The 27,009-nt window shown below is 39.3% G+C and overlaps 3 protein-coding genes across 31 annotated transcripts in view; 1 reads left to right on the top strand and 2 right to left on the bottom strand.

Moving 5' to 3' along the window:
• The window catches only part of ALG5 (ALG5 dolichyl-phosphate beta-glucosyltransferase), a 41,992-nt gene extending 29,724 nt beyond the window's left edge, over positions 1–12,268 (bottom strand). The window contains exons 1-5 of one of the 3 annotated variants that reach the window (XM_014862689.3): positions 11,914–12,268; positions 7,055–7,226; positions 6,622–6,668; positions 5,312–5,380; positions 1,563–1,655 (exon numbers count right to left, since the gene is read on the bottom strand). In XM_014862689.3, the coding sequence (XP_014718175.1) occupies positions 1,563–1,655; positions 5,312–5,380; positions 6,622–6,668; positions 7,055–7,193 (348 nt within the window). In that variant the 5' untranslated portion in view covers positions 7,194–7,226; positions 11,914–12,268. Of the gene's footprint in view, positions 1–1,562; positions 1,656–5,311; positions 5,381–6,621; positions 6,669–7,054; positions 7,227–11,024; positions 11,208–11,913 lie in introns of those variants that run through there. The other 2 variants (XM_014862688.3, XM_014862690.3) reach the window with 2 other exon arrangements.
• Positions 12,133–19,400, top strand: EXOSC8 (exosome component 8). The gene is made up of 11 exons (XM_014862691.3): positions 12,133–12,342; positions 13,398–13,434; positions 13,688–13,751; positions 14,351–14,424; positions 15,930–15,975; positions 16,687–16,792; positions 16,882–16,927; positions 17,731–17,827; positions 18,123–18,243; positions 18,742–18,848; positions 19,195–19,400. The coding sequence occupies exons 1-11, from the start codon at positions 12,326–12,328 to the stop codon at positions 19,308–19,310; spliced, it is 831 nt and encodes a 276-aa protein (XP_014718177.1). The 5' UTR covers positions 12,133–12,325; the 3' UTR covers positions 19,311–19,400.
• The window catches only part of SUPT20H (SPT20 homolog, SAGA complex component), a 39,619-nt gene continuing 31,941 nt past the window's right edge, over positions 19,332–27,009 (bottom strand). For 14 of the 27 annotated variants that reach the window (XM_044777273.2, XM_070520550.1, XM_014862680.3 and 11 more), the window contains 3 exons: positions 22,166–22,271; positions 20,594–20,697; positions 19,332–19,829 (listed from right to left, as the gene is read on the bottom strand). In XM_044777273.2, coding sequence (XP_044633208.1) covers positions 19,692–19,829; positions 20,594–20,697; positions 22,166–22,271 — 348 coding nt within the window. In that variant the 3' untranslated portion in view covers positions 19,332–19,691. The remainder of the gene's footprint in view (positions 19,830–20,593; positions 20,698–22,165; positions 22,272–27,009) is intronic. The other 13 variants (XM_044777274.2, XM_044777271.2, XM_070520556.1 and 10 more) reach the window with 1 other exon arrangement.

Below are 27,009 nucleotides of genomic sequence, written 5' to 3' on the forward strand. Positions count from 1 at the left end.
ACATGTTGGCTAAATAAATAAACGAATGGATGGATTTAAAGCCTATTGTTATATTCTGTCAATCCTATTTTCTTTTTCTTCTTTTTTGTATTCTGTGACCCAGTGAAAGCAAAGTCACTGTTTCTAGTTCTAAGAGTTCCTACTTCTATCTTTTCTTGCTTTGCTGACTGGCATGCTCTTCTCTCAACTTTTTCTCTATACAGTATCAGAGGGGTTAAGAGGACTCATTTCAGCATGAAACTAACCTAATCCAAATTTTGAATCTCTCTCTTAATATCTAAGTGACCTTGAGTAAGTTACATTACCTGTCTATGCCTCATTTCCATCATCTATGTAACCAAAATAATAGGACCTAACTCATGAGAGAATAGGAGGAGGATTCAATGTGATAATTATGTTGAAGTGGATAATTTATTGTCCAGCTCAAAATAATCAGCAAGTGGAAGCCAGTATTCACCACTGTTGGAGGCCTGGCTTCAGTGACATCCCTTTGTGAGGTCTGCTGTTTTCCTCATGTGCCTGAGACTGCTAGTTATCTACCCAATATTTATTCTTTCCTTCTTCCTTACTATTGGAATCCTGATTTGGTCAGGAATGAAAATATTAGAAAAAACATTTCTCAGCCTTCTTTGGAAATAGCGGGGGCCCTGTGACACTGTTCCAGCCAATGAAATTTCAGTAAGTCAATGGGTGGAGCTTCTGGGAAAGCTCTTTAAAAGGGGGCGAACCAGCTGGCAGGCATCTTTTGCCCTCTGCCCTTCCTCCTGTTTGGAATGTGGCTACAATAACTAATGCTCCAGGAATCATCTGTGTGCATGAGAAAAAGAGAGCGAAAAGGCAGGAGCCGGGGTTTCTGATGACACCATGGAGTTGCTGAATAAGCCCTGAACTGCCTATATCTAGATTTCTTTTTATGGCAGCTAAAATAAATAAACCTCTAACTCATTTAAGGCACTATTTTTTGGATTTTCTTTCACATTATCTTGACTTTTGGTCTTTCTTTCAGCGTATCTTGATTCCTACCTGATATGCCTCAGCTCTTAAAGTCACCGCTTTTCTCTGGGAATTTCTATAGGGCTTCGTCTGTAGCTCTCTCCTAAGTATACTCATCTTTTCTATTGGACTGTAATTCCATCAGGAGAGACCCACAGCAGATTCATCTTGGTTCACACTACCATGCTTAGCACAATGCCTTCATATAGGTAAAACTTAACACAAAAGCATTATATAAACTGCAAAAAAATCACAGAATCTCTTATCCAGTAACTAACTACATCAAAGACACACAGAAGTAATGGTAACATTTTAAATTTTGATTAAAATAAACATATTTTTATGAATCACTCAGTATGTTATAGATATGGCATATTGTTAGATTTGATCAAATTATATATACAATATGTCTGAAGTTATTATTAAAAGTAATTAAAAGTAATTTGCCACTAACTTGAAATGCTGGTATTCAACTAGCCAGCTGTAGAATATACATGTACTTATAGTCTGCAAAAGAGGTTATTCAAAATATCTTTATTTTAGATAAAAATGTTGAAAATATGTATTACCATCCTAATAGCTCCACCTTTCCCACGATTCTTCACCAGCGTTATCACTCGTACTTTGTCACTTCCGTATTTCTGGCAGTATTTAAAAGCTACCTGTCAAATTACATAAAAGTCAGACAAAATTAACTTGGGTTCCAAGATAGTAATATAACTGGGTTTTGCATTTTGGCTTAAACCCTGCTATTCCAGTTGCCTTCTTCCAGTGATTCGACTATATCCACCATACATTTTGGTGGCCGAGGGGAGTTGTCGAATTCCTGGTGCCAAGATCTGACACTGACTTTCTAGGTTGTAGTCATAATTCACTTTCCTGCAGAGGAACCACCAGAATAGGCAGCAGCCGTCTCTTATTCTCTTGACTCCTCTACCTAAGCTATTGAGCTGCTAAAAAAAATAAAATCCACGTGCTAACCAACTATTACAAACTTGTGATCAGGCCTCCAGTGCTGCTTAATGACTTATTTACTTGTCAGCACCTGATCTTATTCCCAAAAGGCTGTTTGTATCCTGGACCATTTCCCCCAAATCTTCTCACTCAAATTCTGTTCTCTCAGCAGATATCCATACTGAAACCTGTTCTCTTCTGAATCTTCACTCTCTTCCTCTCCACTGGCCCCTCAGCCTCAAATGTCCTCAAGTCTCCAGCATCCTAAACTCTTCCTTTGACTGCACTGTTATCATAATTAAGCACCTGCCATTACTCTTTGATTCATAAGCACAGTCACAAAACAGTGATCTACAGCTGCTATCTACATCTCTTCATCACTCATTTAGTCTTCAATCCACTGTAGTATGGCCCACACCCTTTGCTTTTCCACATTGCCTTTCTCTTTCACCTCTCTCCATCAATGGCACCCTCTCCTTTGACACGCATTTCCACGGGCAGTTGCGAAGTTATTTTCATCTGGTGTTTACCCTCCTGTCAGACCAGCTTAAGATGCAGCTCAAATACCATCTCTTTTTCCTAGCTTTCATGACCATCCTTACCGGTTCCCCAAAAAGGAAAATACAATTCTAACAATATGAGCTCCTGAGGCATCTTCCCATTCACTGTTACATAATGTAATTACAGACCCTCCCCAAGAGGCTGTGAGCTACTTAAAGATAAAGATTAATATTTCTATTGCCTGACACATGGACTTGGTTAACTTCCACAAAGAGTAATAATCCTGTATGCACATTCCTAGTATAGCACTGGGAGCTGCCTGCCCAACAAACAATGCCTCCTTCTTCCTTGCTATTATGGCCCCAATCTTGCATAGTGACAGTGTGTGCAGTCCTAGGAGATGAATTATGCTTGGTCTAAATCCTCTTTCCCAAGTACTTTCCCAGCCCCCCTTGCAGGAATGGGTGGCCATATCACCAAGTTCTGGCTCCTGAACTCTACGAGAGAGTTGGGGCTTCTGGTAAAGATTTTTACTCCCAGTTAAAATGGAGAGAGGCACACAAAGATAATTCTTAAAGTCCTGGCTGTTTCTTAGTGCTTCAGGACACGTGATATTTTGAGCTGTGGCCATTCTGTGATTAAGGAGCACATGAGAACTGAAAAGATGGGGATCTGGCAAGCTGACATTGTTCAAATGCTGAGCCAACTCCTGAAGCGATGACATTCAGACTTCCTGGTGTATGAGAGAATTAAATGCCTTTTATTACCTAAGCTCCCCATGAGACAGTTCCTAACTAATAAAAGTATCTAACACATTGTGCTCCATTTATCTGGTTCATATCTCTAGTATTAGATGAGAATTCCTTGAAGGCAGAAGACAGGTCTCCATCTTTGCATTTTAGTACCAGTCACAGCCCCTGACTCATGTTAATGGCTCAAGAAAGGTCTATTCAGAGAACATCTATTAGAGTTGTAGATGTTTGTCCTGGAATGGCATAAAGCTTGACAGTCACCACAAGACTCCAAAACCGGGAAGATGAAGTCATTGTGCAAGTAGCTGAACTAAAAGAAACTTTACCAGGCTAGGATGAAAGGCTCCTTCCAAAGGGGATGCTATCTAGCTTCGAAGAAAACAAATACTGTTGAAGCCATTTCTGTTTGGAATGCACAAACACTGAAGCTTTACAGTGTGTCCTCTGGACACCGCAGCAGCTGCTACTTGGCCACTGTTTGTGAATTTAGTGCATGCTGAGTGCTCACCTTTCTGGTACCTTGTATTATTTAAGGGTATAATAAATACCATTGTACAACTGCAACACTCTTATACATAGGATTCTGTGCATAAATTCTACCTCCTAACTTTAAAACTCCCTAAGAACACGAATTATATCTAAATTTTTTCTCATAAACCTCACAGAGTGAGAGACATAACATGCAGACAAATATACAACTTAGGGGAAGCTAGCTTCTTCTTTTAAATAAAAACTTCTACTAAACATGATTTCAAATTTTCTAGGTCTTCCAACCTCGGGAGCAAATGCCAATCTCTCCCTCACGGATCTTTCTAGGAGAGCAACCTGCCACTCACATGCCAAAGGGCCTCTAAGAAAAGCGCTCTTCAGGGAAAGCTGCTTTTCCTCAGCACGGTGGAGGCTGCGTCCGTAATCTCAGCAGCAGGTGCCTGATATTTATTTTCTAGGTCATTCCCTTCATATATGAATGAGTTGCCGGAATAGTTTGTGTTCCTATCTTTCATGTCATACTTACTATTCAAAGGGCAGCACTTACTCTTCCTAAAGTGGATGCCACCAACACTTTCTGGCCTCTAAGCCTTTGTTTACACTTTTTTTCCAATCTGAATATATTAACCTCCATGTTCCTAGTCATAACCATCTTTAAAGGTTTAGTTCAAAAGTCACTTCTCTTTCTCTCAAATTCTTTATAGCATGTTATTTTCAGCCCCACTTTTTATCTGCGTTATAGAATTTGTAGGCATGCTGCACACCCGTCCTGGAGGCTCCTTACACAAAGGGGCAGGCTCATGTATCTGTATGGTCCACCCAGGGCCTAGCACCTCGTGTACAGCTGGTATTTAATGAAAATCATTACTGATGAATAATCAAGTGAATAGATGTTTCCCTGTATATTTATTTTAAGGTCCATCATGTTGCTATTTAACAAAAATATCAATAGCACCATCAATGAATCTTTTATTAAAGAAATATGAATGTCAAAGAAGAAAATGTGAAGCATTCTTAATATTAAAAACATTTAGGTATTTGGAGAATAATTTATGAGGATCACTGGCAAGATTTCACAAGTGTACTCCTGCAAGGACTATCGCCCCTAGGCCCAGCAGTCACAGGTGCAGGAACACAGGAATGAGGGGGCTAACACTAAGACGCTGTTGCCTCCCAGGGGTGAATCTAGAAGGGGGAATGCCAAAGGACACACCTGACCCCAGTGGTAGACACGAGGGCATCTTCCTGTTTGCATGACTGCTCTGGAAACTGTAAGGCAAGGTGGAGCATGAAGAAAAGAATCACGCTTAAGAAAAAAGGAACCATCAATCTGTAGGCAAAGAGAGTTCCCCAGGCACCCTGGGGCACCATGTTGTTGTGCATGTTTTCTCCTGATCTGGTGACCCTCAAAGCTTCCCCGGTCTCATGGAGCAGTGTAACAGCAGGATATTTTCTGCTTTCTATAAACGCAATCTCTCTGCTTTTTCTACTATTCACACGATAACAAGGGGGAGTATCTGGCATAGCTTTAGGGTTCTCTGAAAAGCAGAGGTAAGATTTTACATTTGCTAAATGATTCTGTATTTTCTATCTACTGGAATTCTAAAAGTAAGTGTACTTACCTCTGAGGTCTGGTCTTTGCTGCCATCATCAACTACTATCACCTCATAAGTGAAGGTGGGATCTTGTTTCTGCAAGAAGCAAAAATAAAATACCACAATTTGGTATGAATGCCATCAAGAACTCTAATAAAATTGTAAGAACTTTAAAAAATAATTGTTTCAGGTTGATGTCTATAAATATGAATATAGAGAAGTACACAAACTACATAAGATAAACAGGCCAAGAACAAAAAGGAGGAGAGACATGGGGTGGAAGTAGAGGGTGAGTACTGACTGCATCTCCGCGGGCCTCCTGCTCTCCTTGTGGCCTGCCTGCCCCATGTTGGCAGGAGCAGCCAGGTTCTTGTGGTGCGAGCACATCTCAGAGAGGCTTCGAGGTGTATGAGAAAAAATCCCATGAGGTCTGAAGTCAGAGGGTGCAGATTCCAACCTGACTGCACCACTTCTTAGCCTTATGACCCTGGGCAAGTGACATTTGTGACTTGTTTTTATTTAAAAAAAACACAACCAAAAGCGCCCCCAGAAAACCTAGCCCACATGGCTGTTGTGAAGATTACATGCAAAGGAAGAAGCAGAGCCTCAAATATAACAGGGGCTCAATTCTCTTCCTCTTTTCTTTAAATTGAATTTTTGAGTAAGGCCCCCTCCTTTTGATGAATCTTTTATTTTCCCTTTACACAAAAAAACCTAAAACCAAAGTAAATCGAAACAAGTTTTCTACAAAAAAAAAAAGAAGCAGGAGCCACGAAGCTCACTTGTTTTCTTAAACTCTCCAAGGAGATTCCAACAGCAGCTCATGCTACAAAAGCGGGGCACATATTACTTTTCTTCTCTTTATGCAGGGAAAGAAGAGGAAAATAAATGAGGGGGACTCTTCAGAATAATAAATAATACAAGATACTTTCACCCTAATTATAAGTCTTTTTCAAATAAGTGTCTTTTAAAAAGTCACAAAAGTAAACACAGCATTGTGCTGTCATACAAAGCCTGCCAACATACACTGTCACTCGATTTTAAATATCATCAGGCAAGACAGGATGAAAAGCAGGTGGGAGGGTATATAAGAGAAACTTCAACTTTCCAGTTTCTGGGGTCAGCCACCTGCCTCTGGAGGTGGTGTGCTACGTGCTGGGCTTGCCTGCTAACAGCTGACCATGGACAACAAGCTGAGCACGGGGTGGCCCAGTGATCGGGATGGCCCGAGTGTGGCTCGCACTGCCTCTCACAGTGCATCTAGCCTGGGGTCCACAGGTTGGTGACCTGGTCTAGTTTTAATTGGAGACCTGATATTGAAAGAGAAAACCTGATACCTGTCTCTTCTCTAGATAGCTCAGAGCTTCATCCATCATTACAGGCACTTAAAGAAAAAAAAAAGACATATTAAAAATTGTTTTTGAACATCATTTACCAAGCCCCAGCACACTCAGTTTACGTACGGGAAAAGTCTAAATAATCTAACAAGCCCCTCTGGGACCTTCCCCCAGTGGCCATTCCCATCCGGAACGACTGTCTTCTGTTCACATCTGCTATTACTTCTCTAGACACTTCAGTCCCACTACTTCACGAAGCTGCTCCTACGCTTTACAGCTGATACTCATTTCCCCTCTTCTGAGCTGCAATAACCAACTACGCACTCACCACAGCCCACACCCATTAATGTTCTCACAAAGACAGTAAAGTCCATACTTTAAATTTCCCTTTCTTCCCAAATTACCCCTTACAGAAAAACCAAATAGGGCTTACACCGTTTTTCTTCATTGTATGAAGGCACAACAACAGAAAGCTGTTTGGTAGGTGAGTCCCATATGCTGGGTAAAGTTTCCTTCTGCCCCCTGGCGTTTAAGAAGAACTTCTCTTGCTCATGTCGATGAAGGTCTGGCATTTCCGTGGCAGTTATAAACGCAACAAAGGAAATCTAAAAGCAGATACGTTAACAAGAAACTTTGTTACGCTGTATGCCTTAAACTTATACAGTGCCATATGTCAATCATTTCTCAATAAAACTGGGAAATAAAAAGAAACTATGTTATGTTGCCCCTTTTCGTTACATTTGTTATTTTTTTGTGTGTGGAATATTTACTCTCAGTTTTTAGCCAATTAACAATGGTCTGGAGGTGACTCCAAAATTCAAACCAGTCAGTCCTCTACTTATGAACTGATTATTGTCCTCTTTTCCATTAATAAAGTACTAATGGCTTAGGAGGGTCTTTGTCTCTTCCGACCTGTCATTCCCCAGGCTTCTGTCATTCCAGGTCTAGTAGGGAACAGTGACTACAGAAGTGCAATCTACTCTTAGATGCCCTGAACGCCCGATCCCTGGCACACACACAATGAGTTCCCATCCCTACTTGGAGCCTATATGTGACGGAGGACAAGCTCGTATTGCAGTGGAATGCGTGGCGAGAGGGCAGACCTCCCATCTAGGACCAGACTGACCCAGGATACGAAGGGAAGATTCCCCCAATCCTCATAGTATGAACCACTAATGCTTGGGAATATGTTCTTGATACTTAGCTCAGATTTGAATTCAGAATGCAGTATTTCCTGGAGTACAGTATCAGACTTGTAGGCTGTAGGCACCATGCACTACTAACATTATACAGCTCCCTTTGATATTCATTTGGGAGCTAGTTTTGGACATACCATTCTTTGTGACATTGTCATTGGTACACCTTCTGCTTGCAAAACAATCAATCTACAAATTTTTGGAATGGTACTCATTTGTAATTTGATGAGCATTTACAATATTCCATTGGGTATAGACTGAAATTGAGTATGCCTCTGATTGGTTTGAGCATGGAGGCAGTATCCAGGCCAGTGGTTAAGAGTTCCCGTTCTGTACCCCTAGTGTCCAGATTGTGGTTTCTGAATTCAATTTCCCACTAAAAGTAACCAGTGCTCTTAAGAGGAATGGCTGATTCAGGTCTGGGGCAGGAAATGTACAATGGTGGAATAGCAGTCAGACCAGAAAGCGAGGAAGGCTTCAGCGATTGTGAGGGCCACGCCAAAAGGAAAAAGGAGCCAATGTGAGGGGCTCCCACTGGCCTATGATGGGAGGATTTGAGCATCAAAAAGAATAATTACTACAGTGGATTGAGACACATGAAAATATTTTATATTATGGAATCATAATGATCCTAAAAATAAAAAATTAATTGGTCACTTTTGCAAAATGCCAGGGAACTATCTCATTATTTTGAAAACTTGCTTTTTATCTTACTTGTATATATGAAAAGTATTTCAGGGTAACTGAATAGCTGAGTATAAGGTTTTTTTTACTTTTTTTTTTTGAGGAAGATTAGCCTTGAGCTAACTGCTGCCACTCCTCCTCTTTTTGCTGCAGAAGACTGGCCCTGAGCTAACATCCGTGCCCATCTTCCTCTACTTTATATGTGGGATACCTACCACAGCATGGCGTGCCATACAGTGCCATGTCCGCACCCAGGATCTGAACTGATGAACCCCAGGCCACTGAAGCAGAACGTGCGCACTTAACCACTGCACCACCGGGCCGGCCCGAGATTTTTTTCATTATAGAATTCCAGGTAATACATGAAGAAGGAATGATATAATTACAATATTTCACTTTGCAACTCATAGCGAAATAATGGATTTAGGTAATGATCATCAATGACTGCTAAAACCATTAGGTTAATGAGAAGATTTATAACTGGTGGGTCAGGCTAACAAGTCCTGAACCCACGGACCCATCTTAACACCAGCGAAAATTAGACATTCTACGCCTTCTGATGTGATAGAAGAGGAGGTGTTCTGCATCACTCACACACTTTTCTTGATTAAAAAACTCAAACAAGCATTTGACCAAGTCTCCAGATGTAACTACTAGCTTACAGGAAATTCAGGAGACAGAGTAAGATGCTAAAAGGCACCAAGGGGATGCAATCACTAAAATCTAAATTGTGAGAAATGACACAGGACAAATGACCACTTATCGAAGACAAGGAAAATGAAAAAACTGGAGTAGTTGTTACAGATTACGAGACTAGAGACATGTCCGTCAAGCGCTACATGTGAATGCTGACTGGAACAAACTGACTATACTAAGACATACATGAGGTATTTGAACTGACGGGATACTTGAAATCACTGAATAACAGTTACACTTTTAAAAAATCTGTGATAAGGGCTGGCCCGGTGGCGTAATGGTTAAGTTCACGTGCTCAGCTTCAGTGGCCCTGGGTCTGTTGGTTCGGATCCGGGCGCCGACAGATATTAGCTCAGGGACAACCTTCCTCAAGCCAAAAAGAGGAAGATTGGCAACAGATGTTAGCTCAGGGCCAATCTCTTCGCCAAAAAAAAAAAAAAAAAAAAAAAATCAGAAAGGAACAGGGGTGGGAAGAAAGTATGTATGGAGGATGGATATATACAAAACAAGATTAGTTGTGTTTTTGGGGGGTGGGGGTGGGGAATGATTTCCTGCTCTCACATTTAAAACAATGAAGTTCTACTAGCTGTGTTCCATTTGCATATACGAGCTCATCTCTCCAACCTGAGGTTCCTCACCAGTCACTGAAGCTAATGATGATAACATTTATACCGGTGTTGTTTTAAAGATGAAGTAAGACAATCCCTGCTAAACAGTGACTATAACACCCACATATTGTAAGTACTCAATAAACGTTGCTCTTATAATCACTTCAAGCTAGTGGGATCAAATACTTCCAGTACAACCTCATAAAACATACACATTTAAATTTATGCAACAGATTCAACAGAAGGCTGATTCAATCTAGGAGTCTGTCAAACTCTGCCCCACAAAAAACCTGAAAAACCCGAAATCTCCATAAACCACTAAGGGATACAAATCACCAAAGACATCAGCAGATATTGGTTTTTCGCTATTGAAACTGTTTCCAAGCTGTGAGCTTACAACATTTCTGGCAAGACCGCAGAGTGGCCTTCCTGGCAGTGTTATCTAGGCTGTTAAATCTGATTATCAAGGAAGCAGAAACCTCTCCATTCACCAAGTAGATGGCAGGCTCATTTCAAATTACATGGGCTAAAGTTCACTTGGCAAATTTTCTACTACTTATGGATCAGCAATAGAACGTTTGTACATAAACTGTGTTTCCGGAGTAATGGCAAAGTAAACCTGAGTTTGAATTCCACTGTACTGCCTCATTTAGAAGCAGCAAATTCAGGGCGTTTAATTCCGAGACATAAAGACCCCCAGACATATGGCAACAACAGGCCTTGTCTATCTTGCTCTTCCTGTGTCCCTCGAGGGTCTTCCTGATCCCCTGATTTATTCCAATCTGTAACAGACGGCTCCTGTCAGTGCTGTCACCGCTATTCGCGTAACCACACACTTTCCAGGGACTCAAGACCTCGCCAGGTAGGGCTAGACCCGCAGCGCTGCAGCCCCGGAGGAAGTCTTGCAGAGGTAGGGGCGGACCCGGCGGGCCGGCAGAGGGTCCGGGGACCGGGCGGAAGCGAAGACTGGGTGCGCACGTCCCCGAAGGAACAAGCGTACAAGGCTATGAGCAGAGAAAGAGAGAAAGCTCCGAAATAAAAATAAAGAGCAGAAAAAAGGGGGTGTGAAATTCCAGAAAGCGAAATTCCGGCTCGGGGGAAGCGTGGTGAAAACCGACACGTCGAGGAGCCGGCAGCGCGGCGGAGAGGATGCCTGTGAGCCGAGTGTCCAGGAGAGCAGGGAGCCCAAGCCGCGTCGGCCCCCAACCCCTCTCCTCACCAGTATTAGGGCTGAGGCCAGCAGCGCCGCGCCAAGCCCCGCCAGCTGCAGCAGAAGCGGAGCCATCCTCCATGACCCGGCCGCCGCCGCCGCCGCCGCCGCCGCCGCCGCGCTCCTATCCAGCGCCTACACACACGCGGAAGCGCGCCGCCAGCCCCGCCTCCCGCCCGCAGAGAGGCCGCGGGGCCGAGCGCCCGCCGCCCACAGCGCCCCCGCGCGGCCACACCCGGGACCGGCCGCCGCCCACAGCGCTCCCGCGCGGCCAGAAGGACACGTAGTAGCTCTTGTGCGCCAGGCGCTCAGACCGTGGAGAGGCAGGCGCTGTTCCCTAGTAGGGTTGCCAGAATCAGCAAGTAAAAATATAGGATGTCCACTTAATTCGAATTTCAGATAAGCAACTAATAATAGTTTTTTAACAACTTTATTAAAATATAATTCACACACTAAACAACCGACTCAAAAGATTTTGGTATATACTACGTTAACTTTTTAAAACTGTGAACAAAATAAAACATAAAACTCTAACCATTTTAACTGTACAACACAGTTGTATTAATTACATTCACAATTTTCTGCAGCCATCACCACTATCTATTTCTACAACTTTCCCTGCTCCCTCAGGCCCTGTTAACAACAAAGTAACACGCACTATTTCAGGCTCACTCAGTAAAAAAATAGTTTATCTGACATTCGAATTTAATTGGATGTCCTGTATTTTATCTGGGAACCCTCTCAAGGAGGGAGGTGGAAGCTGTGAGCCCCGACACAGCCTACGACACGAGCCGCTCCGTTGGAACCCGCTCTGGGACCTGCAGAGTGGCACCGGTGCGGCTGAGGAGCGCACAGAACGGGACCGTAACTGTCGGTGCTGGAGCAGGTTGCCCTTTACCTGGAGACGGCAAGCCCCGGGCCCGGCCTATGCAGGAGGCGGGAAAAGGATGCAGAAACATGGGAATACTGCTCAATACTCAATACCCGATTCTTTGCTACAAAGTCGGTTTTGTCTTAAACTCTTGAACTACCAGACTGTTTCTGAGAGCGGCCCTCTTTAGAAACAAGTCTTCACTTCACTAATAGCAGATTCGTCAAAACTCGTCGACGACAAGGAAACCTAGAGGCGAGTCTGGCTAGGGGCGGTCGAAGCGAAGCAGGGCCGGGCCCCAGCCTCGCCGCGCGCCGGCCTTCCGCGTCCCCCGCACGGGAGCAGGGCTCAGGCGTCCGTGTCGAAAGTGCGCCGGCGGAGCGGGCGCGTGGGCCGGAGGCGCGGGGTCGCCCCGGCGCAGGCGCAGGCGCGCGGGAAGATGGCGGCCGGGTTCAAGTGAGTGTTGGTGGCCGGCGGGCGCGAGTTTGTATCCTGGCGGATGGCGGCTTCCTTTAACCCTTAGCTGGGATTTTCTCACCTGGAGGCCATTCCACTAGGTCCCCACTTCTTTCCTCCGCGGAAGCAGGCGACAGGCGGGAGCACCTGGAGGTGGTCGTAGTGAAAGGAAGGGGAGCTTCCCCGCCCGAGCCGGGAGATGGAAGGGACTGTGCGTGGACTTGGGTGCTCGCGGCGAGCGCGTGGCTTGGTGTGTAGCGGAGGCGCGGCGCCGGGATTCCTTCGTGTTCTCCCTTTCCCGTAATTTGTTTCTAAAAGGACTGTACCTTGTTCGGAAGGTTTTACTTAAACCTTCTTTGTGCCGCTCTGGTGTAGCCTACAGATTTTCGTCCTCAGTCAAGTTTTTACATGAATAAAATAAATAGGATTCCAAAGGAAACCAAATATATGGAAAGTTATCTTTGAAACCGAGTTCATTATGTATATATATATGTTTTAAAGTTGATTCTTAACAAAATTTATGGGGAGTCAAGTAACTAACTCCTGGAATTTCAGAGTACTGTGAGCCTAAAAATACATTCGACAGCTATGAAGTAAAAACGAAAACATTTAATCTCTGATCTTTTTAAAGTCGTACATACTGCTTATAATGGTTTATTGCTTACAGTCATAAGTGAATATGCTAAATTTCAGTGAAATTCAGATAGTGAAGATAAAGATGTAACTTTTTTTCGTGCTCACTAAAAATCTCTGCTTCAGAGCGAGAGTGATACTATTGTAACACCTGGATTAATCCTTTTAAAGATGCACAAAGGCTTGGGCCCCCATCCTCTAATTGTTTAACGCAGAATTAAGGACAGCAGTTGAGTGATTGCTACTGCAAGGGTATCTGCTTTTTATAATTAGTTGCATGTGGCAGCGTAAACATCGGAATTTATGAAAGAAACAGTTACAAATTGTGGAAAGTTCTGCTGCATCACCATACTCTACCAATTTTTGGATTTATGTTAAGATTCATTAATTTACCTCAGATATGTTTTTAACATGTGTTTCAGAACTGTGGAACCTTTGGAGTATTACAGGAGATTTTTGGTGAGTAAAGGTGGTTATGTAGATGTTAATGCTTTTTGATAACAATATCTTAAGCTTCTTTTAAAGACAATTTTCATATATAGAAATATTGAATCATGTTGCACACCTGAAACTAATATGTCAGTTATAACTAAATTTAAAAAAACAATTTCAGGTAATTCAAATTAATCCATTTGAATTAACGAGGTTTACTGTGTTTTCTCTGGTGTGCGTAAAATATACATATAACCTACTTTCATATAAATACATTTAGAAAGAGAACTGCCGTCCTGATGGAAGAGAACTTGGTGAATTCAGAACTACTACTGTCAACATAGGTGAGGACGTTTTGAATTCTAAAATAGAATGTGGAAGTTGCTTTAGTTTTCAAAATAGAATTTTTGGTTTTTTTTAGTACTAGTAAAGAATTTTTATTTGTAAAGTTTTTTTTTTTTAACTCACTGTCCTCTCAATCGATATGTTTCCCATTTTAAATTTTAAAGTAACTGTACTTTTCCCCCCTTCCTTCCTTGCAAACCTCCATGCCATGGTTTTCTTATGTGTCTTAAACTTACTAAACCTTCTGTTGCAAACCTGGAATTTTCTAGTTTGACCTATGACATTCCCAAGTCTTAGCCTGTGAGCCACTTGAACAGTATTTCAGCCAAATTCTATCATGTTTAAGGGGTTTTAGTGATTTTCTGTAAGAGATTTTTATCTGTACAACAGTCCTGTGACAGAATGAAAATGATTAACTCAAATTCAAGGACAAGTGAATAATACTTAAGAGTAATTTTATGTAGTTATACCATTTTAAAAAGACTCAAGCGAGGAATAAATTTTCATAAGCAGCTGAGATATATAGTAAGATAAAATCATACATAGGCAACAAAGATACTTTCTGCTGACTTTTTCATTTTGCTTAAATACTTTTCAGGTTCAATTAGTACTGCAGATGGTTCTGCTTTAGTGAAGCTGGGAAATACTACAGTAATTTGTGGAATTAAAGCGGTAGGTCTAACATATGTCTTACTGAGATTTGAGTTACCAAATTAACCTCATATACTTATTGTGTACACCTACAATTCTATTGTTGACTAGGTGGTCAGGTGTCAGTTTTCTAGTATTTGCTTTCATTTCCCAAGAGCTTTCACCTTTGAGTATTAGATAATATGATCCAAGTTTAATGAGTCTTAATTTATGAACATGCACAAAATATACTAAATGAAATCATTTTTAAAATCCTCACCACCTTTAATTTTTAGAGAATTTGGTTGTCAATTGAGAAATTGATTTTTTGGTGACATCCTTTCATCCAGTGATGGCATTTAATCTGTGCAAATGTGTAGAAAATCTAGATTGTTCAAAAGAAAAGCCTGAGGGAATAATAGCTGCCATTTACTGGGTACCTGCTGGGTTCCAGGCACCTTGTATTAGGTGCTTTACAGAATTATCCAGTTTAATCCTCAAAACAGTCATTTGAGGTATGATTTCTCTGTTTCCTGTTGTACATGAGGTTCAGTAATGTATCCGGGAACATAAGGCTCACAAATAGAACTTAGACATAGCTCTGACTCCATAACCTGTTACTGTATTGAGTACATTGCACTCTGTGAGTTACTTAATCTAAGTTCAGATTCTCCCTCCCTGAAGCTGAAGTGATATCTTAACAATGAGATTTGAGCACTTACTCCGTGCCGGGTTTTGTTAGGGACTTTACAGCATTCTCTCATTTGACCTCATTAACATTCCCTAAAAGTAGGCTCTGTTAACTTCCCATTTTACAGATGAGGAAGTTGAATGGTAAGAAGTTAAATAACAGGGCTGGCCCGGTGGTGCAGCGATTAAGTGCGCACGTTCCACTTTGGCGGCCCGGGGTTTGCTGTTTCTGATCCTGGGTGCGGACATGGCACCACTTGGCAAGCCATGGTGTGGTAGACGTCCCACAGATAAAGTAGAGGAAGATGGGCACGGATGTTAGCTCAGGGCCAGTCTTCCTCAGCAAAAAGAGGAGGATTGGCAGCAGATGTTAGCTCAGGGCTGATCTTCCTCAAAAAAAAAAAATAAATAACTTGGCCAGAGTCTCTGAGCCAAAAGTGTGGGTGTGACTTTTGAACCAGGTCAGTGATTCCAGAGCTTTTGCTCTTTACCACTCTACCATCAGTTCCTAAATCCGGCTGTCTTATCACGTGGGGTTTAAATTCAGATTCTTGCCTACTGAATGAGTGGGAAAGAGGGTGAGGCAGAAACCCAATTAATATTTAAGAGCCTCAGGTAGTTCTGACGGGTAGCATTGTAGTGTAGTCAACTGTGCTATTCTTACCTTGCAGAGCCAGTGAGGATTGGTGCCAGTGTCCACAGAGCCCCTGGCATGACTCCCCAAGCACAGTAGACACTCATGATGTAGTTAACTAGCTAGAGTGATCTTTGGTGGAGCCTTCCATAACGGACTGTTAAGCTGTCTTCACAATTTTTGAGTAGCTTCTTTCATAGGAAACATTTGTTTGCTTCTATAGGAATTTGCAGCACCACCAACAGATGCCCCTGATAAAGGATATGTTGGTAAGTTAAATGGTTTTGTAATTTTAATACAGATACTTTAACACATTTAATACTAGTAGTTAAGTCCTAGTAGTTGAGCTGAAGAGGAAAATTATTCATAAGATTAAAAAATATACAGGAATGAAGCAAACATTCCTGGAAAGTTTTCTGTGTTAGAAGATAGCACAGTAGCAAGACACCGAATTTTGTACATTTCTTTATCAAACTTGATCAGTTTTTTCTTTATACATTCAGATGTCATCAACCAAGAAAATAGACTCTCTTAGGCATAGGGCTGTAACTGCAAATTTGCTTCCGTATTCTTCATTTGTACTACTGTGCTATGTTTTTTGACTTGGTCTTTATGGTAGGAAGCAACATTGTAAAATCCAGAAGAGTTGGGTATGAGTAGAGGGGCTATCTTCTGTTACAGATTGAGGTATTTTGAAAGAAATCTAGAAAACTTTTGTGAAGGCTTTAGGATCCAGGCCTTAAATAGATGCTTTTTTTTGGTGGTATTGTATGGAAAAAAAAGTTGGAAAATGTAAATTGTATGTAAGCCTGTGAGTCTTACAAAGACCAAAAAGAATATAATTGATGTATTACAATGCCTTCCACTTGGAAAAGCCTATCCATGGCCTCAGTTGCCTTTGCAGTGGATTGATAATACCTTTAACACTTCTGTAAACCAGAGGTGAAGTTTAGTTCATAGCTGCAGAGTGTTTCTTTCAGTTCCTAATGTGGATCTACCACCTCTGTGTTCGTCGAGATTTCGGTCTGGACCTCCTGGAGAAGAGGCCCAAGTGGCTAGCCAGTTCATTGCAGATGTCATTGAAAAGTAAGATCATCACGATAAAATTTGACTATCACTCATTTATAGAAAGTTTTTGACCTTTCATTTACTGTGCTCTCTGTCATTAAATCAAGTTCACAGATAATTCAGAAAGAGGACTTATGCATTTCTCCAGGAAAGGTAAGAGGAATAAAGAAGCTATGAGCTTTTATTCTGAAGTGTTTTTTGTGGGGAGAAGTGAACAGAGAAATTAAAATAACAAACCATGGTAGCCTTAAATATGGATGTCTTGTTCTTGGATGGATTTCAGTAGACAGACTCAGTCTTACTCTGTAACTATATAGCTCAAAAAAAGAAAAAATCAATTTTGACTAATTTATTGGCTGACTGGGAGCTACCTTTTAAGCTGAGGTAGGTTTTTCCCCCTTAACTTTTACAGCAAATAATGCTGTCATTTTTTATTCCTTATAGCAGATTAATAATATGTGATCAGCTAACGTGTTTAAGGTGAATCCATACTGTAAATTCCAAGTCTGAAAACTTAGAACTAATTAGTTGACCAAAAATCTAGAGGCTTTTACTATTTGATTATATTCTAATATGTTAGCATTATAAGACCTAAACATTTCATGTATTAAGGTTTCTGTGGGAAAGTACATTTTGAGTTTCATTTGGGACTTTCAAAAACATTTCCTGAATCTGCTAACTTAGCAGCAAGAATGGAAATTCCTTCTACACCTATAGCTCCCTTGAGGGAAGTGGAGATGTTCGTCATTTGTCAGCTGGGTAGTCAAAAGCCAGCTTTAACCAAACCTCTCACTTGTCTTGGTTTTTTTATAAAGGTAAAGCTTTTTTTAAGTTTTTGAGCCTTGAAGTTATCTTGCTTGTCTAAGCAAAGGTTCTGTGATTCTTAAGTTGAAGCAAATACCACCTTTTACCCATCAGAAGGCTTTAATTTACACTTTATGTAAATTTTATTGTAGCTTGCTTGGGTTCTATACTGTGATCTTATTTGCCTGGACTATGATGGAAACATTTTGGATGCCTGTACCTTTGCTTTGTTAGCAGCCTTAAAGAATGGTAAGCAACCTTAATAAACCTTAATAAAAGGCAAACTTAAGTGTCAGAATATTCTGTTTTGTTAAACTTTTTCAATAAACTTTTCAAAGGTTTTTGTTAAGATTTAGCTATTATTCATGTGTTTCTAAATTAAAGAAAAACTGTTTCTATCCACTATATTTACCTTAATTGTTCTAAGATAATTTCTTTAAAAATAGTACTTCTAGAAAGAGGGAAAAGTGAATTACCAAGCTTAGAAAGCCATATTTGTTACCTACAGTAGAGATACTCACTTTACATATTTGCCTTTTTCTAGTACAGTTGCCTGAAGTTACTATAAGTGAAGAAACTGCTTTAGCAGAAGTTAATTTAAAGAAGAAAAGTTTTTTGAATATTAGAACTCATCCAGTTGCAACCTCCTTTGCTGTGTTTGATGAGTAAGTTAATCAAATGTATTAAAAAATTGTACATTTAAAGTAATAAATTGTTATTCAGCTTACTTTTTGGGAAATGCCTAAGGTGAGCATACATCCTAGTTTGCCCTGGACATCTGAGTTTATACCTGTTCTCCCTGCACAATGATTATTTCAAAAGCATCCTGATTAGGATGATGAATTCTATGCTCTCCCTACTTGCTTCTTGGTTTGCTTATTCCTATGTAATGTTAATTTTCAATTATTTCACAAAAGATTTACCTTAGGCTTTCTTCAGTATTTGCCAAGGACTTTAGTATATTCATAAATTAAAGGGCAAAGATTCTTACAAGTAGTAGAATTTTAGGTTGCTATTAAACTTTTCTGGTTTCCTGCCAGTTCTTTTCTAGCTCTTGTATCTGACATCAATACCTAAACTAAAATGCAGGTAGTGAGTTTAGTATTCTTCTCAAATAAAATTTGTTCCGTGGATTGATAATTTATACTTTATTTTTTAAATAGCACTCTGCTGATAGTTGACCCTACTGGAGAGGAGGAACATCTGGCAACCGGAACCTTAACAGTAGTAATGGATGAGGAGGGCAAGCTATGTTGTCTTCACAAACCAGGCATGTTCCTTCTATTTCAGTCCTAAAAATGTAAATGAAAATTCAGTGTGAGTTTCTTTGTATTAGGGAGGGCCAAATGGAATGTAGAATGTTTTATAGTTTACCTAATGTGAGTTTATGACAGTTTCTTTATCTCAAATTCCTTACATTTTTATATTGTATACCAGTGAGCGATTCTTAAACTTATGGCATCGAAACCACTTGGAGGTTTTGTTGAAACATAACTTGCAAATCTTGAGACCATGCCACTGGTTTACATCATTGAATTTCTGTGTTTTATAACTTGACATGATTTTGATCATGCAAAAGAACAGATATTAAAAGTGTTGGCACAATAATTTTTCAGGTGGAAGTGGGCTGACTGGAGCTAAACTTCAGGACTGTATGAGCCGAGCAGTTACAAGACACAAAGAAGTAAAAAAACTGATGGATGAAGTAGTTAAGAGTATGAAACCCAAATAAACAACCACCACATTTTCAAAACAGATTTGTAAAAACTGTATTTGTTACACTGTGCACAAACCTTTTATACTAAATAAATATCAAACTACATTCTTCTGAAAGATGATTCTAGTATTTCTTATGTCACTTCTGTATGTACTATATACAGTGAAACCATTTTTAAAAAGCAATGACTTAGGCAAGCCAACCCTAATGGTTTGTTAAATCATCTCCCTGTTTTTATTTTAAAATCAAAGGGCTGTGCTTCTGTATAAAGTTTGTACATCTAGCAATGTAAAATACTGACACATTTAAAAAAACCAAAAATGAAGTAGAAACTCAGAATCCTTTTGATTCAATGCTCTTATGTTTTTAAAAAAGAGAAAAAAAGTAATGCGAGACTCAGAATTTTGGAGTGGTTGGCGTGCCTCTCTTCATTTTACTTTTTGACTGGCTGCCTGTATGCCGATGACGATGTAGCTGAGCTGTTTGTGCTGCTGCTGCTGCCATAGCCATTTGATGCTGCAAGAATCGCAACTGCTGTAAATGGGAGGGAAAAAAAAATCAAGTTATGTTAAATGTAGGCAGGTATGGAAAGGTGCTTTTCCTGAGAGTGATGAAAACAACAAAACTGAAAGGGAGATAGCACCAAGATAACAAAAAGGGACTATACCACATTGAGACAATGCACAGTCAAACAGCACCAGTGGCACAGAAGCCTGCTGAGGGCTTTAAAAATAGTTCTTGGTAAAGTTAAAAGGTATTTCTGTTACTTTGCCCTGCCAGTCTATACTGTAGTAACTCAGCAACTTCAGTTACCATTTTGTTGTATGATAGTTTATAGCAACATAAAACCACCCTGCATATTAAAGATAGTCAACTATAAAATGCTGACTTCTAAAATAATGGAATAACATTTTTCTAAAACAGTATGACATTTACTAATAGGAACACTGGTATACTTGCCTTTTTCTGCAGTACAGTAATAAAAAGTTAACCATTGGCACTTAAAACTGTCTATTTCAAAATATACTGGAAACTACCAAAAATGTACATCAATGTGCCACCAGCACTTCATGAAAGATTGTCAATTAAGGAAAGAGTATGGCTTAAATGTACAAAACATATTCAGTGCTCCAAGTTGACTAGCTAAAAAATGTCAAACTTTTACATAAAATTTGCTAAATTATTTACCAATTACTGTATAGTCTTAAAAGACAGTAAAATAAAACTGAAGGTATTTTGAGGTACTTTTGGAGCAGAGTATCTTTAAAAATGTAATCAGAGTGAAGTTGCTGGATTACTTGTATCTGTTGCTGCTGCTGTTGAAAGGCAGAGGAGAGCTGGAATCTCTGCTGAGGAAGGCTTTGCTCAGGTCTGTTCTCGGCAGAGCCAAGCTGAGACAACACTACAGAGAGGAGAAGGGGAAAGCAGGCCAGTCAAAAAGTTTGAAGGCTACCAGGGTTAGAAAAGGACAACACAGAAAATGAAATAGAAAAGTTATCAGTATGATTAATCTTAAGTATCAAATCACAGACATTTCAGAATAAATTTAGTATAGTCTCCTGTTAGTTGAGGGTACCACTGATTACAGAACTTCCTGGACATGAAAGGGAAGGGAGTAAACATGTGCCAAAGCATTGTATCCCTCTCTTTTCTTGCATCTCAATGAAATTTCATACTAATGCTATTTTGTTGAGAAGGCTTTCTTGCAAAGTGTAAACCACAGTATGCTGTTTTAAAATATAATCAATGAAATAGGAAAGGGGTTTGGGAGAAATCCAAACTACCATAATGACAAAACTGGTGAACAAGTGCTTTAAACTAAAGATGCTACAACGAGTATCAGACCATAAGCAACAAAGGTGGTGAACTGAGACTGCATTATTCCTCTTTGAGCTGGGTGGGACCACAATAATCAGTTCAACTCTCACTGTGCAGATGAGGAAACTTCAGGCCTAATGGTTTGAGTAACTCACTCAAAAGTAAGTAGTGGCAGATCTGGATCTAGGAACATTCTCATGATTTTTCAGCCTACAGGTCTTACCATTAAATTATACTCCAGCTATTTTAGGAAACTTACAACTTGTGTGGTAAAGGGTTATCATAAATTTCCATTTGGAAATTCACTAGCTCTAAATTAGAACTTTTGTTAAGACCTTGCAGATTAAATTTTAGACACTGGGAGTTGTATAGGATTCTAAAGGCATTGTAGTAAAGCCCAGTGATAATTCAAAATGTTGACAACAGGTTCATTCATTTAATCCTCAAATGCTATCATAACTTTCTTATTCATGTGGCTTATTAATTTTAATTAAATGTAAAGTTCTAATTACTGTCTTCAATTGACAAGATAATCTTCATTAAAGGTAAATCTGGTTCACCATTTACTGCTAGAAGAGGTGAGCAAGCATTCAGTATAACCTAATTTTTTACAAATGATAAAAGTGGCTTACATAAATTATGTGACTGACCATTAAGTCTTAATTCATGCAACTGCAAGCTACCAGAATGAGACAAAAGATTATGTGATCTAGAAAAATGCAGTCTCAATAACCCAGGAAACCTGAAGAGTTAACAGCTTTGGTAGCTTCCTATAAGTCTGAAAACTGTATGAAATTTTGCCAACAAACTGTAACATGAAGGAAACAACTGCTGTTAATATATGGGTCAAAGCACTTTTAATTCATCAACTGTCAAGTTAATGAAAAAATCTGAGGGCCATCAATTTAATAGTTCACACATTAAATAAAACTATACTTTTTCCCAGTTACTGCTTGCAAGAGAAGGAAAAGTAGTAATTAAAATGGTGAGATACCAAATGGATTACAGATACTTTCAGTAAATTCAAGATATGAAGTTACGAAGATACCAACCAGCTGCCTGTGACTGCATAAAACTTCCTACTCCAGCAAGGTTAATAACAGCAGCGTGCTGAGCAGATAAGGCCTGTTCTTGGCTGGTTGAACCTTGTTCAGAACCCTGAATAAAAAAATAATAAATAACTTGTGTAGATATAAAAACAATTTTGAAGTGGTGAAAAGAAACTAGTATTTTTTCCTGTATGAGGAAAAATACCAACATCAGACTTATAAAAGGAGTAACAAAGACTTCAAAGATATTTCGAATTAGTAAGAATAAATTTATGTATTTTAAAAGCAAAAAAAAAATAAAACCTAATTATTCTGAATTGATTCTATATTCGTTTGTTTGATCCTGTATTAACAATACAGCCTAAGGCTTCTAGGCTTCTGTAAAGCTTCATCAAAACTACTTTTTAGGGGCCGGCCCTGTGGCTAAGTGGTTAAGTTCACCTGCTCCACTGTGGCAGCCCAGGGTTTCGCTGGTTTGGATCCTGGGTGAGGATGGACATGGCACCACTCATCAGGCCACGCAGAGGTGGCATCCCACATGCCACAACTAGAAGGACCCACAACTAAATACTGGGGGGATTTGGGGAGAAAAAGCAGAAAGAGAAAAAAAAAACTTGGCAACAGTTGTTAGCTCAGGTGCCAATCTAAAAAAACACGAACTACTTTTTAAGGCTTAAAACACTCTTTGCAACACTATACTGGAATTTCTAGTGAGCACAGTAAGTCAATAAAAGGCACTGTAATGGACTGTAATGGAAAAAATAAAATTATCCTTCATTGCAAATGGCATGACTGTCTAAAAAGGAAATCCTGAGAAATCTACAAAAAAGCCCCCAGAACTAACAAGTGAGTTCAGTAAGACTGCAGAATACAAGAAAAACATACAAAAGTCAATTCTATATACTAACAATGAACATGTGGAAACTCAAACATACCATTTACAATTGCTCAAAAAAAAAAAAAACGGGGAACTTAGGTATAAATTTACAAAACATATATAGGACTTGTATGCTGAAAACTAGCTGACTGTGTACTAGCTAGAGACATACTACACCCATGGACTGCAAAACTCACAGAGTAAAGATGGTAGGTTTCTCCCAAACTGACCTATACGTTTAACTCAATTCCTTTAAAAAAAATCCCAGCAAGGTTTTTTGTAGATATAGACAAGATAATTCTAAAATTTATATGGAAAGGCAAAGGATCTAGAATAGCGAAACAATTTTGAAAAAGAAGAATACAATGGGAAGAATCACTGCCCAATACCAGATAGTCTAAAGTAACCAAGACAGTGTGGTATCATAAGAGGGATAAATACATAGATTGGTGGAATGGAAGAGAGAACACAGAAAATAGCCAAACAAATACAGAAACTATCCAAACAAACACAGCCAAGTGACTTTTCACAAAGGTGCAAAAGTAATTCAATTGAGGAAGGATGGCTTTTTCAATAAATGGTGCTGGAGCAACTGCACATCCATATCCCACCCCCAAAAGTAAACTTTCACCTAAATCTCACACCTTATACAAAATTAACTGATAATGGATCATAGATTTAAATGAAAAACTATAAAACTGTTAAAACGGGAGAAAATCTTTCAGGCCTAGGGTTAGGTGAGGAGTTCTTAGAACATAACACCTAAAGCACAATCCATAAAATAAATAAACTGATAATTCAGACTTCATCGAAACTAAAATCTTCTGCTCTGAAAAAGACATTCTTTCCTACCACCTAAAATGGTGTCTGAAATAACATTTCAGTATATAATACAAGTTAAACATTTCAAAAGTTACAAGACATTTTTCTTGAGGGGACCTCCCTGGATATAGAAAGAAACTGCACAGAAAAGCACAGAACTGACAGACTGACAGAAGAGGACACTTGAACTCAGAACTCTGCTCATGAAATAAATTAGAATAGGAAAAACGAGACCACATCCCTTCCGTAACAGATTTAGAAAATAAAAGAAAAAGCCCAAAATGCAGAAACACAACAAAACCCAGCTGGCACAGATTCTCCCCCTAAAAACACCCCACAAATCTAAACAAAATTGCAAGACATCACAAATGGAATTAAATATTCTCAAACAACCTGGAATCATGCTAACATTAATCAAAAGAAAGAAACAAGAAATATTACTAGAGATGAAGAAGGTCATTTATTAACGATAAGGTGTCAATTAAGGAAATAACAATACTACATGTGTACCTAGCAACACAGCTTCAAAACAACAACCTTCAGCAAAAAACTGATAGAACTGAAAGGAGAAACAGAAAACTTAACAATTTTAGTTGGAGACGTTAGCACTACTCTAAATAATTGATATAACATGTAAAAAGAAAATCAGTAAGGACACAGAAGACCTGAACACCACCATTAAACAACTTGATCCATCTTATATTTTAGAATACTCCATCTAACAACAGCAGAACACATATATTTTCAGGCACATAGGAATATTCACCCAGACCATTAAAAAAAAAACCTCAATAAACTTAAAAGACCTGAAAACATGTCTTCAGACCACAATGGAATTAAAGTAGAAATCGATTACAGAAAGGTATCTGGAGGGGCTGGCTCCGTGGCTGAGTGCTTAAGTTCGTGTGCTCCACTTTGGATCCTGGACGCAGACATGACACTGCTCATCAGGCCATGCTGAGGTGGCATTCCACACAGCACAACCAGAAGGACCTACAACTAGAATATACAACTATGTACTGGGGTGCTCTGGGGAGAACAAGAAGGGGGAGAAAAACAGAACACTGGCAACAGTTGTTAGCTCAGGTGCTAATCTTTAAAAAAGAAAGGTATCTGGAAAATTCCCAAATATCTGGAAATCAAACACCACACATCTAAATAACCCATGGATTTAAAAGGAATTCATGAGGGACATTAGAGAATACTCTCGAATGAAAATGAAGGCACACATATCAAGATCTGTGGAAAGCAGCTCCAGCAGTTCTGAGAAGGAAATTCATAACATTAAATGTTTATTTTAGAAAAGAAAGGCCTCAATAATCTAAACGTCCACTTTAAGAAATTAGAATAAGAAGAGCAAATTAAAACTACAGTCCAAGAAAAGCTTCCAGAAATAAAGACCTGAATCCACATATTAAAAGGGGCCATAGGAAAGACATGGAAGGTAAATTTTGACACATATCCTAATGAGAATTATACACTTTAAAGATAAAGACAAATTTTCAGGGCCTCTAGGCAAACTAATCAATAACTTACAAAAACAAGATAATTATAGAGACTGATGTCAGACTTCCCAAAAACATACAAAGCAAATTAACAGTGGGCAGCAGTATTACAATAAATTTAAAGGAAGAGATCTAAAACTATAAAACCCTCAGAAGAAAACATAAGGAAAAAGCTTCTTAACACTGGACTTAGCAAAGATTTCTTCAATATGACACACAAAAGGCAGAGGCAACAATAAATAGAGATAAAATGGACTAGGCCAAAATTAAAATCCTCTGGGCATCAAAGGACACAATCAAGAGTGAAAAGGCAACCCATAGAGTGGAAGAAAATATGTGCAAATCATACATCTCATAAAGGATTAATATCCAGACTCTATAAAGAACTTCCACAACTCAACAACAAAAAAAGCAAATAACCCAATTGAAAAAATGGGCAAAGGACCCCAAAAGACAATTCTCCAAAGAGGATATACACATAGCCAGCAAGTATATGAAAAGATACTCAGTATCACTAATTATTATGGAAATGCATATCCAAACCTCAATGAGGTATCATCTCACACCCATTTGGATGGCTACTACCAAAAAAAACCCCCCAAAACCAGAAAATAACAACTGTTGAAACTTGTTAGGATATGGAGAAACTGGAACCCTCATGTGCTGTTGGTGAGAATGTAAAATGGTGTAGCCATAGAAGCGTTATTCATGATAACCAAAAGATGGGAGCAACCCCAACACCCATCTATGGATGAAGAGATAAACAAAACGTGGTATATAAATACAATGGAACATTATTCAGTCTTAAAAAGGAAATTCTGACACATGCTACGACATTGATGAACCCTGTGGACACTATGTAAATGAAATAAGCCCACTACAAAAAGACAAATACTGTATGATTTCACTTATATGAGGTACCTAGAGTAGTCAAACTCACAGAAACAGAAAGTAAAGGGAATATGTGTACAGTGATGGATGGCAACTAGACTTCTGGTGGTGAGCACAATGTAGTTTATACAGAAGTTGAATATTCTCATGTACATCTGAAATTTATATAATGTTATAAACCAACGTTACCTTCAATTTTAAAAAAAGAATCAGTACAAAAAAAATAATTTAGAGCTTAAAAACAACAAAAAGTTGATTTAGAAAACAACTTAAAAGTTAAAAATCTTTTAAAGGGGACAAAAAAAAAAGGAATGATGGTTATCAGGGCTGGAGGGAGGGGGAAATGAGTTACTGTTTAATAGGTACAGAGTTCCAGTTTTACAAGATCAGAAAGTTCTGGAGATGAGATGCACAACAATATGAATATACTTAATACTACTACACTGCACGCTTAAAAATGGTTATATGGCACATTTTATGTTACATGTATTCTACCACAATTAAAAACAAATGTAAAGAAAGTGCAAATCAAGAATTTTATATCCAGCCAAGTAATCCCTCATGTGTTAAGAATAAAAAAAAAAGTTCTAAATGTGCCCTTCCTGAGAAATCTATTAGAGGATGAACTTTACCCAACAAAGACTTGACTGGGGAATCTCTGGCAGAAGGACTGATGGTAAACATTTCATATATTTAATTGTGAGCTAAGAGAGACACTAGGGGTTGGGCCCAGGAATCAGTAGTTTTTAGTT

Source organism: Equus asinus, chromosome 11 (assembly GCF_041296235.1).
Source record: "Equus asinus isolate D_3611 breed Donkey chromosome 11, EquAss-T2T_v2, whole genome shotgun sequence".
Lineage (NCBI taxonomy): Eukaryota > Metazoa > Chordata > Mammalia > Perissodactyla > Equidae > Equus > Equus asinus.

Excerpts from the sequence above, each read along its gene's own strand:
- EXOSC8 (XM_014862691.3), top strand. Across the intron at positions 14,425-15,929 it reads TAATTTGTGGAATTAAAGCG|GAATTTGCAGCACCACCAAC; the intron begins GTAGGTCTAACA and ends TTGCTTCTATAG. Across the intron at positions 16,793-16,881 it reads ATTGCAGATGTCATTGAAAA|TTCACAGATAATTCAGAAAG; the intron begins GTAAGATCATCA and ends CATTAAATCAAG.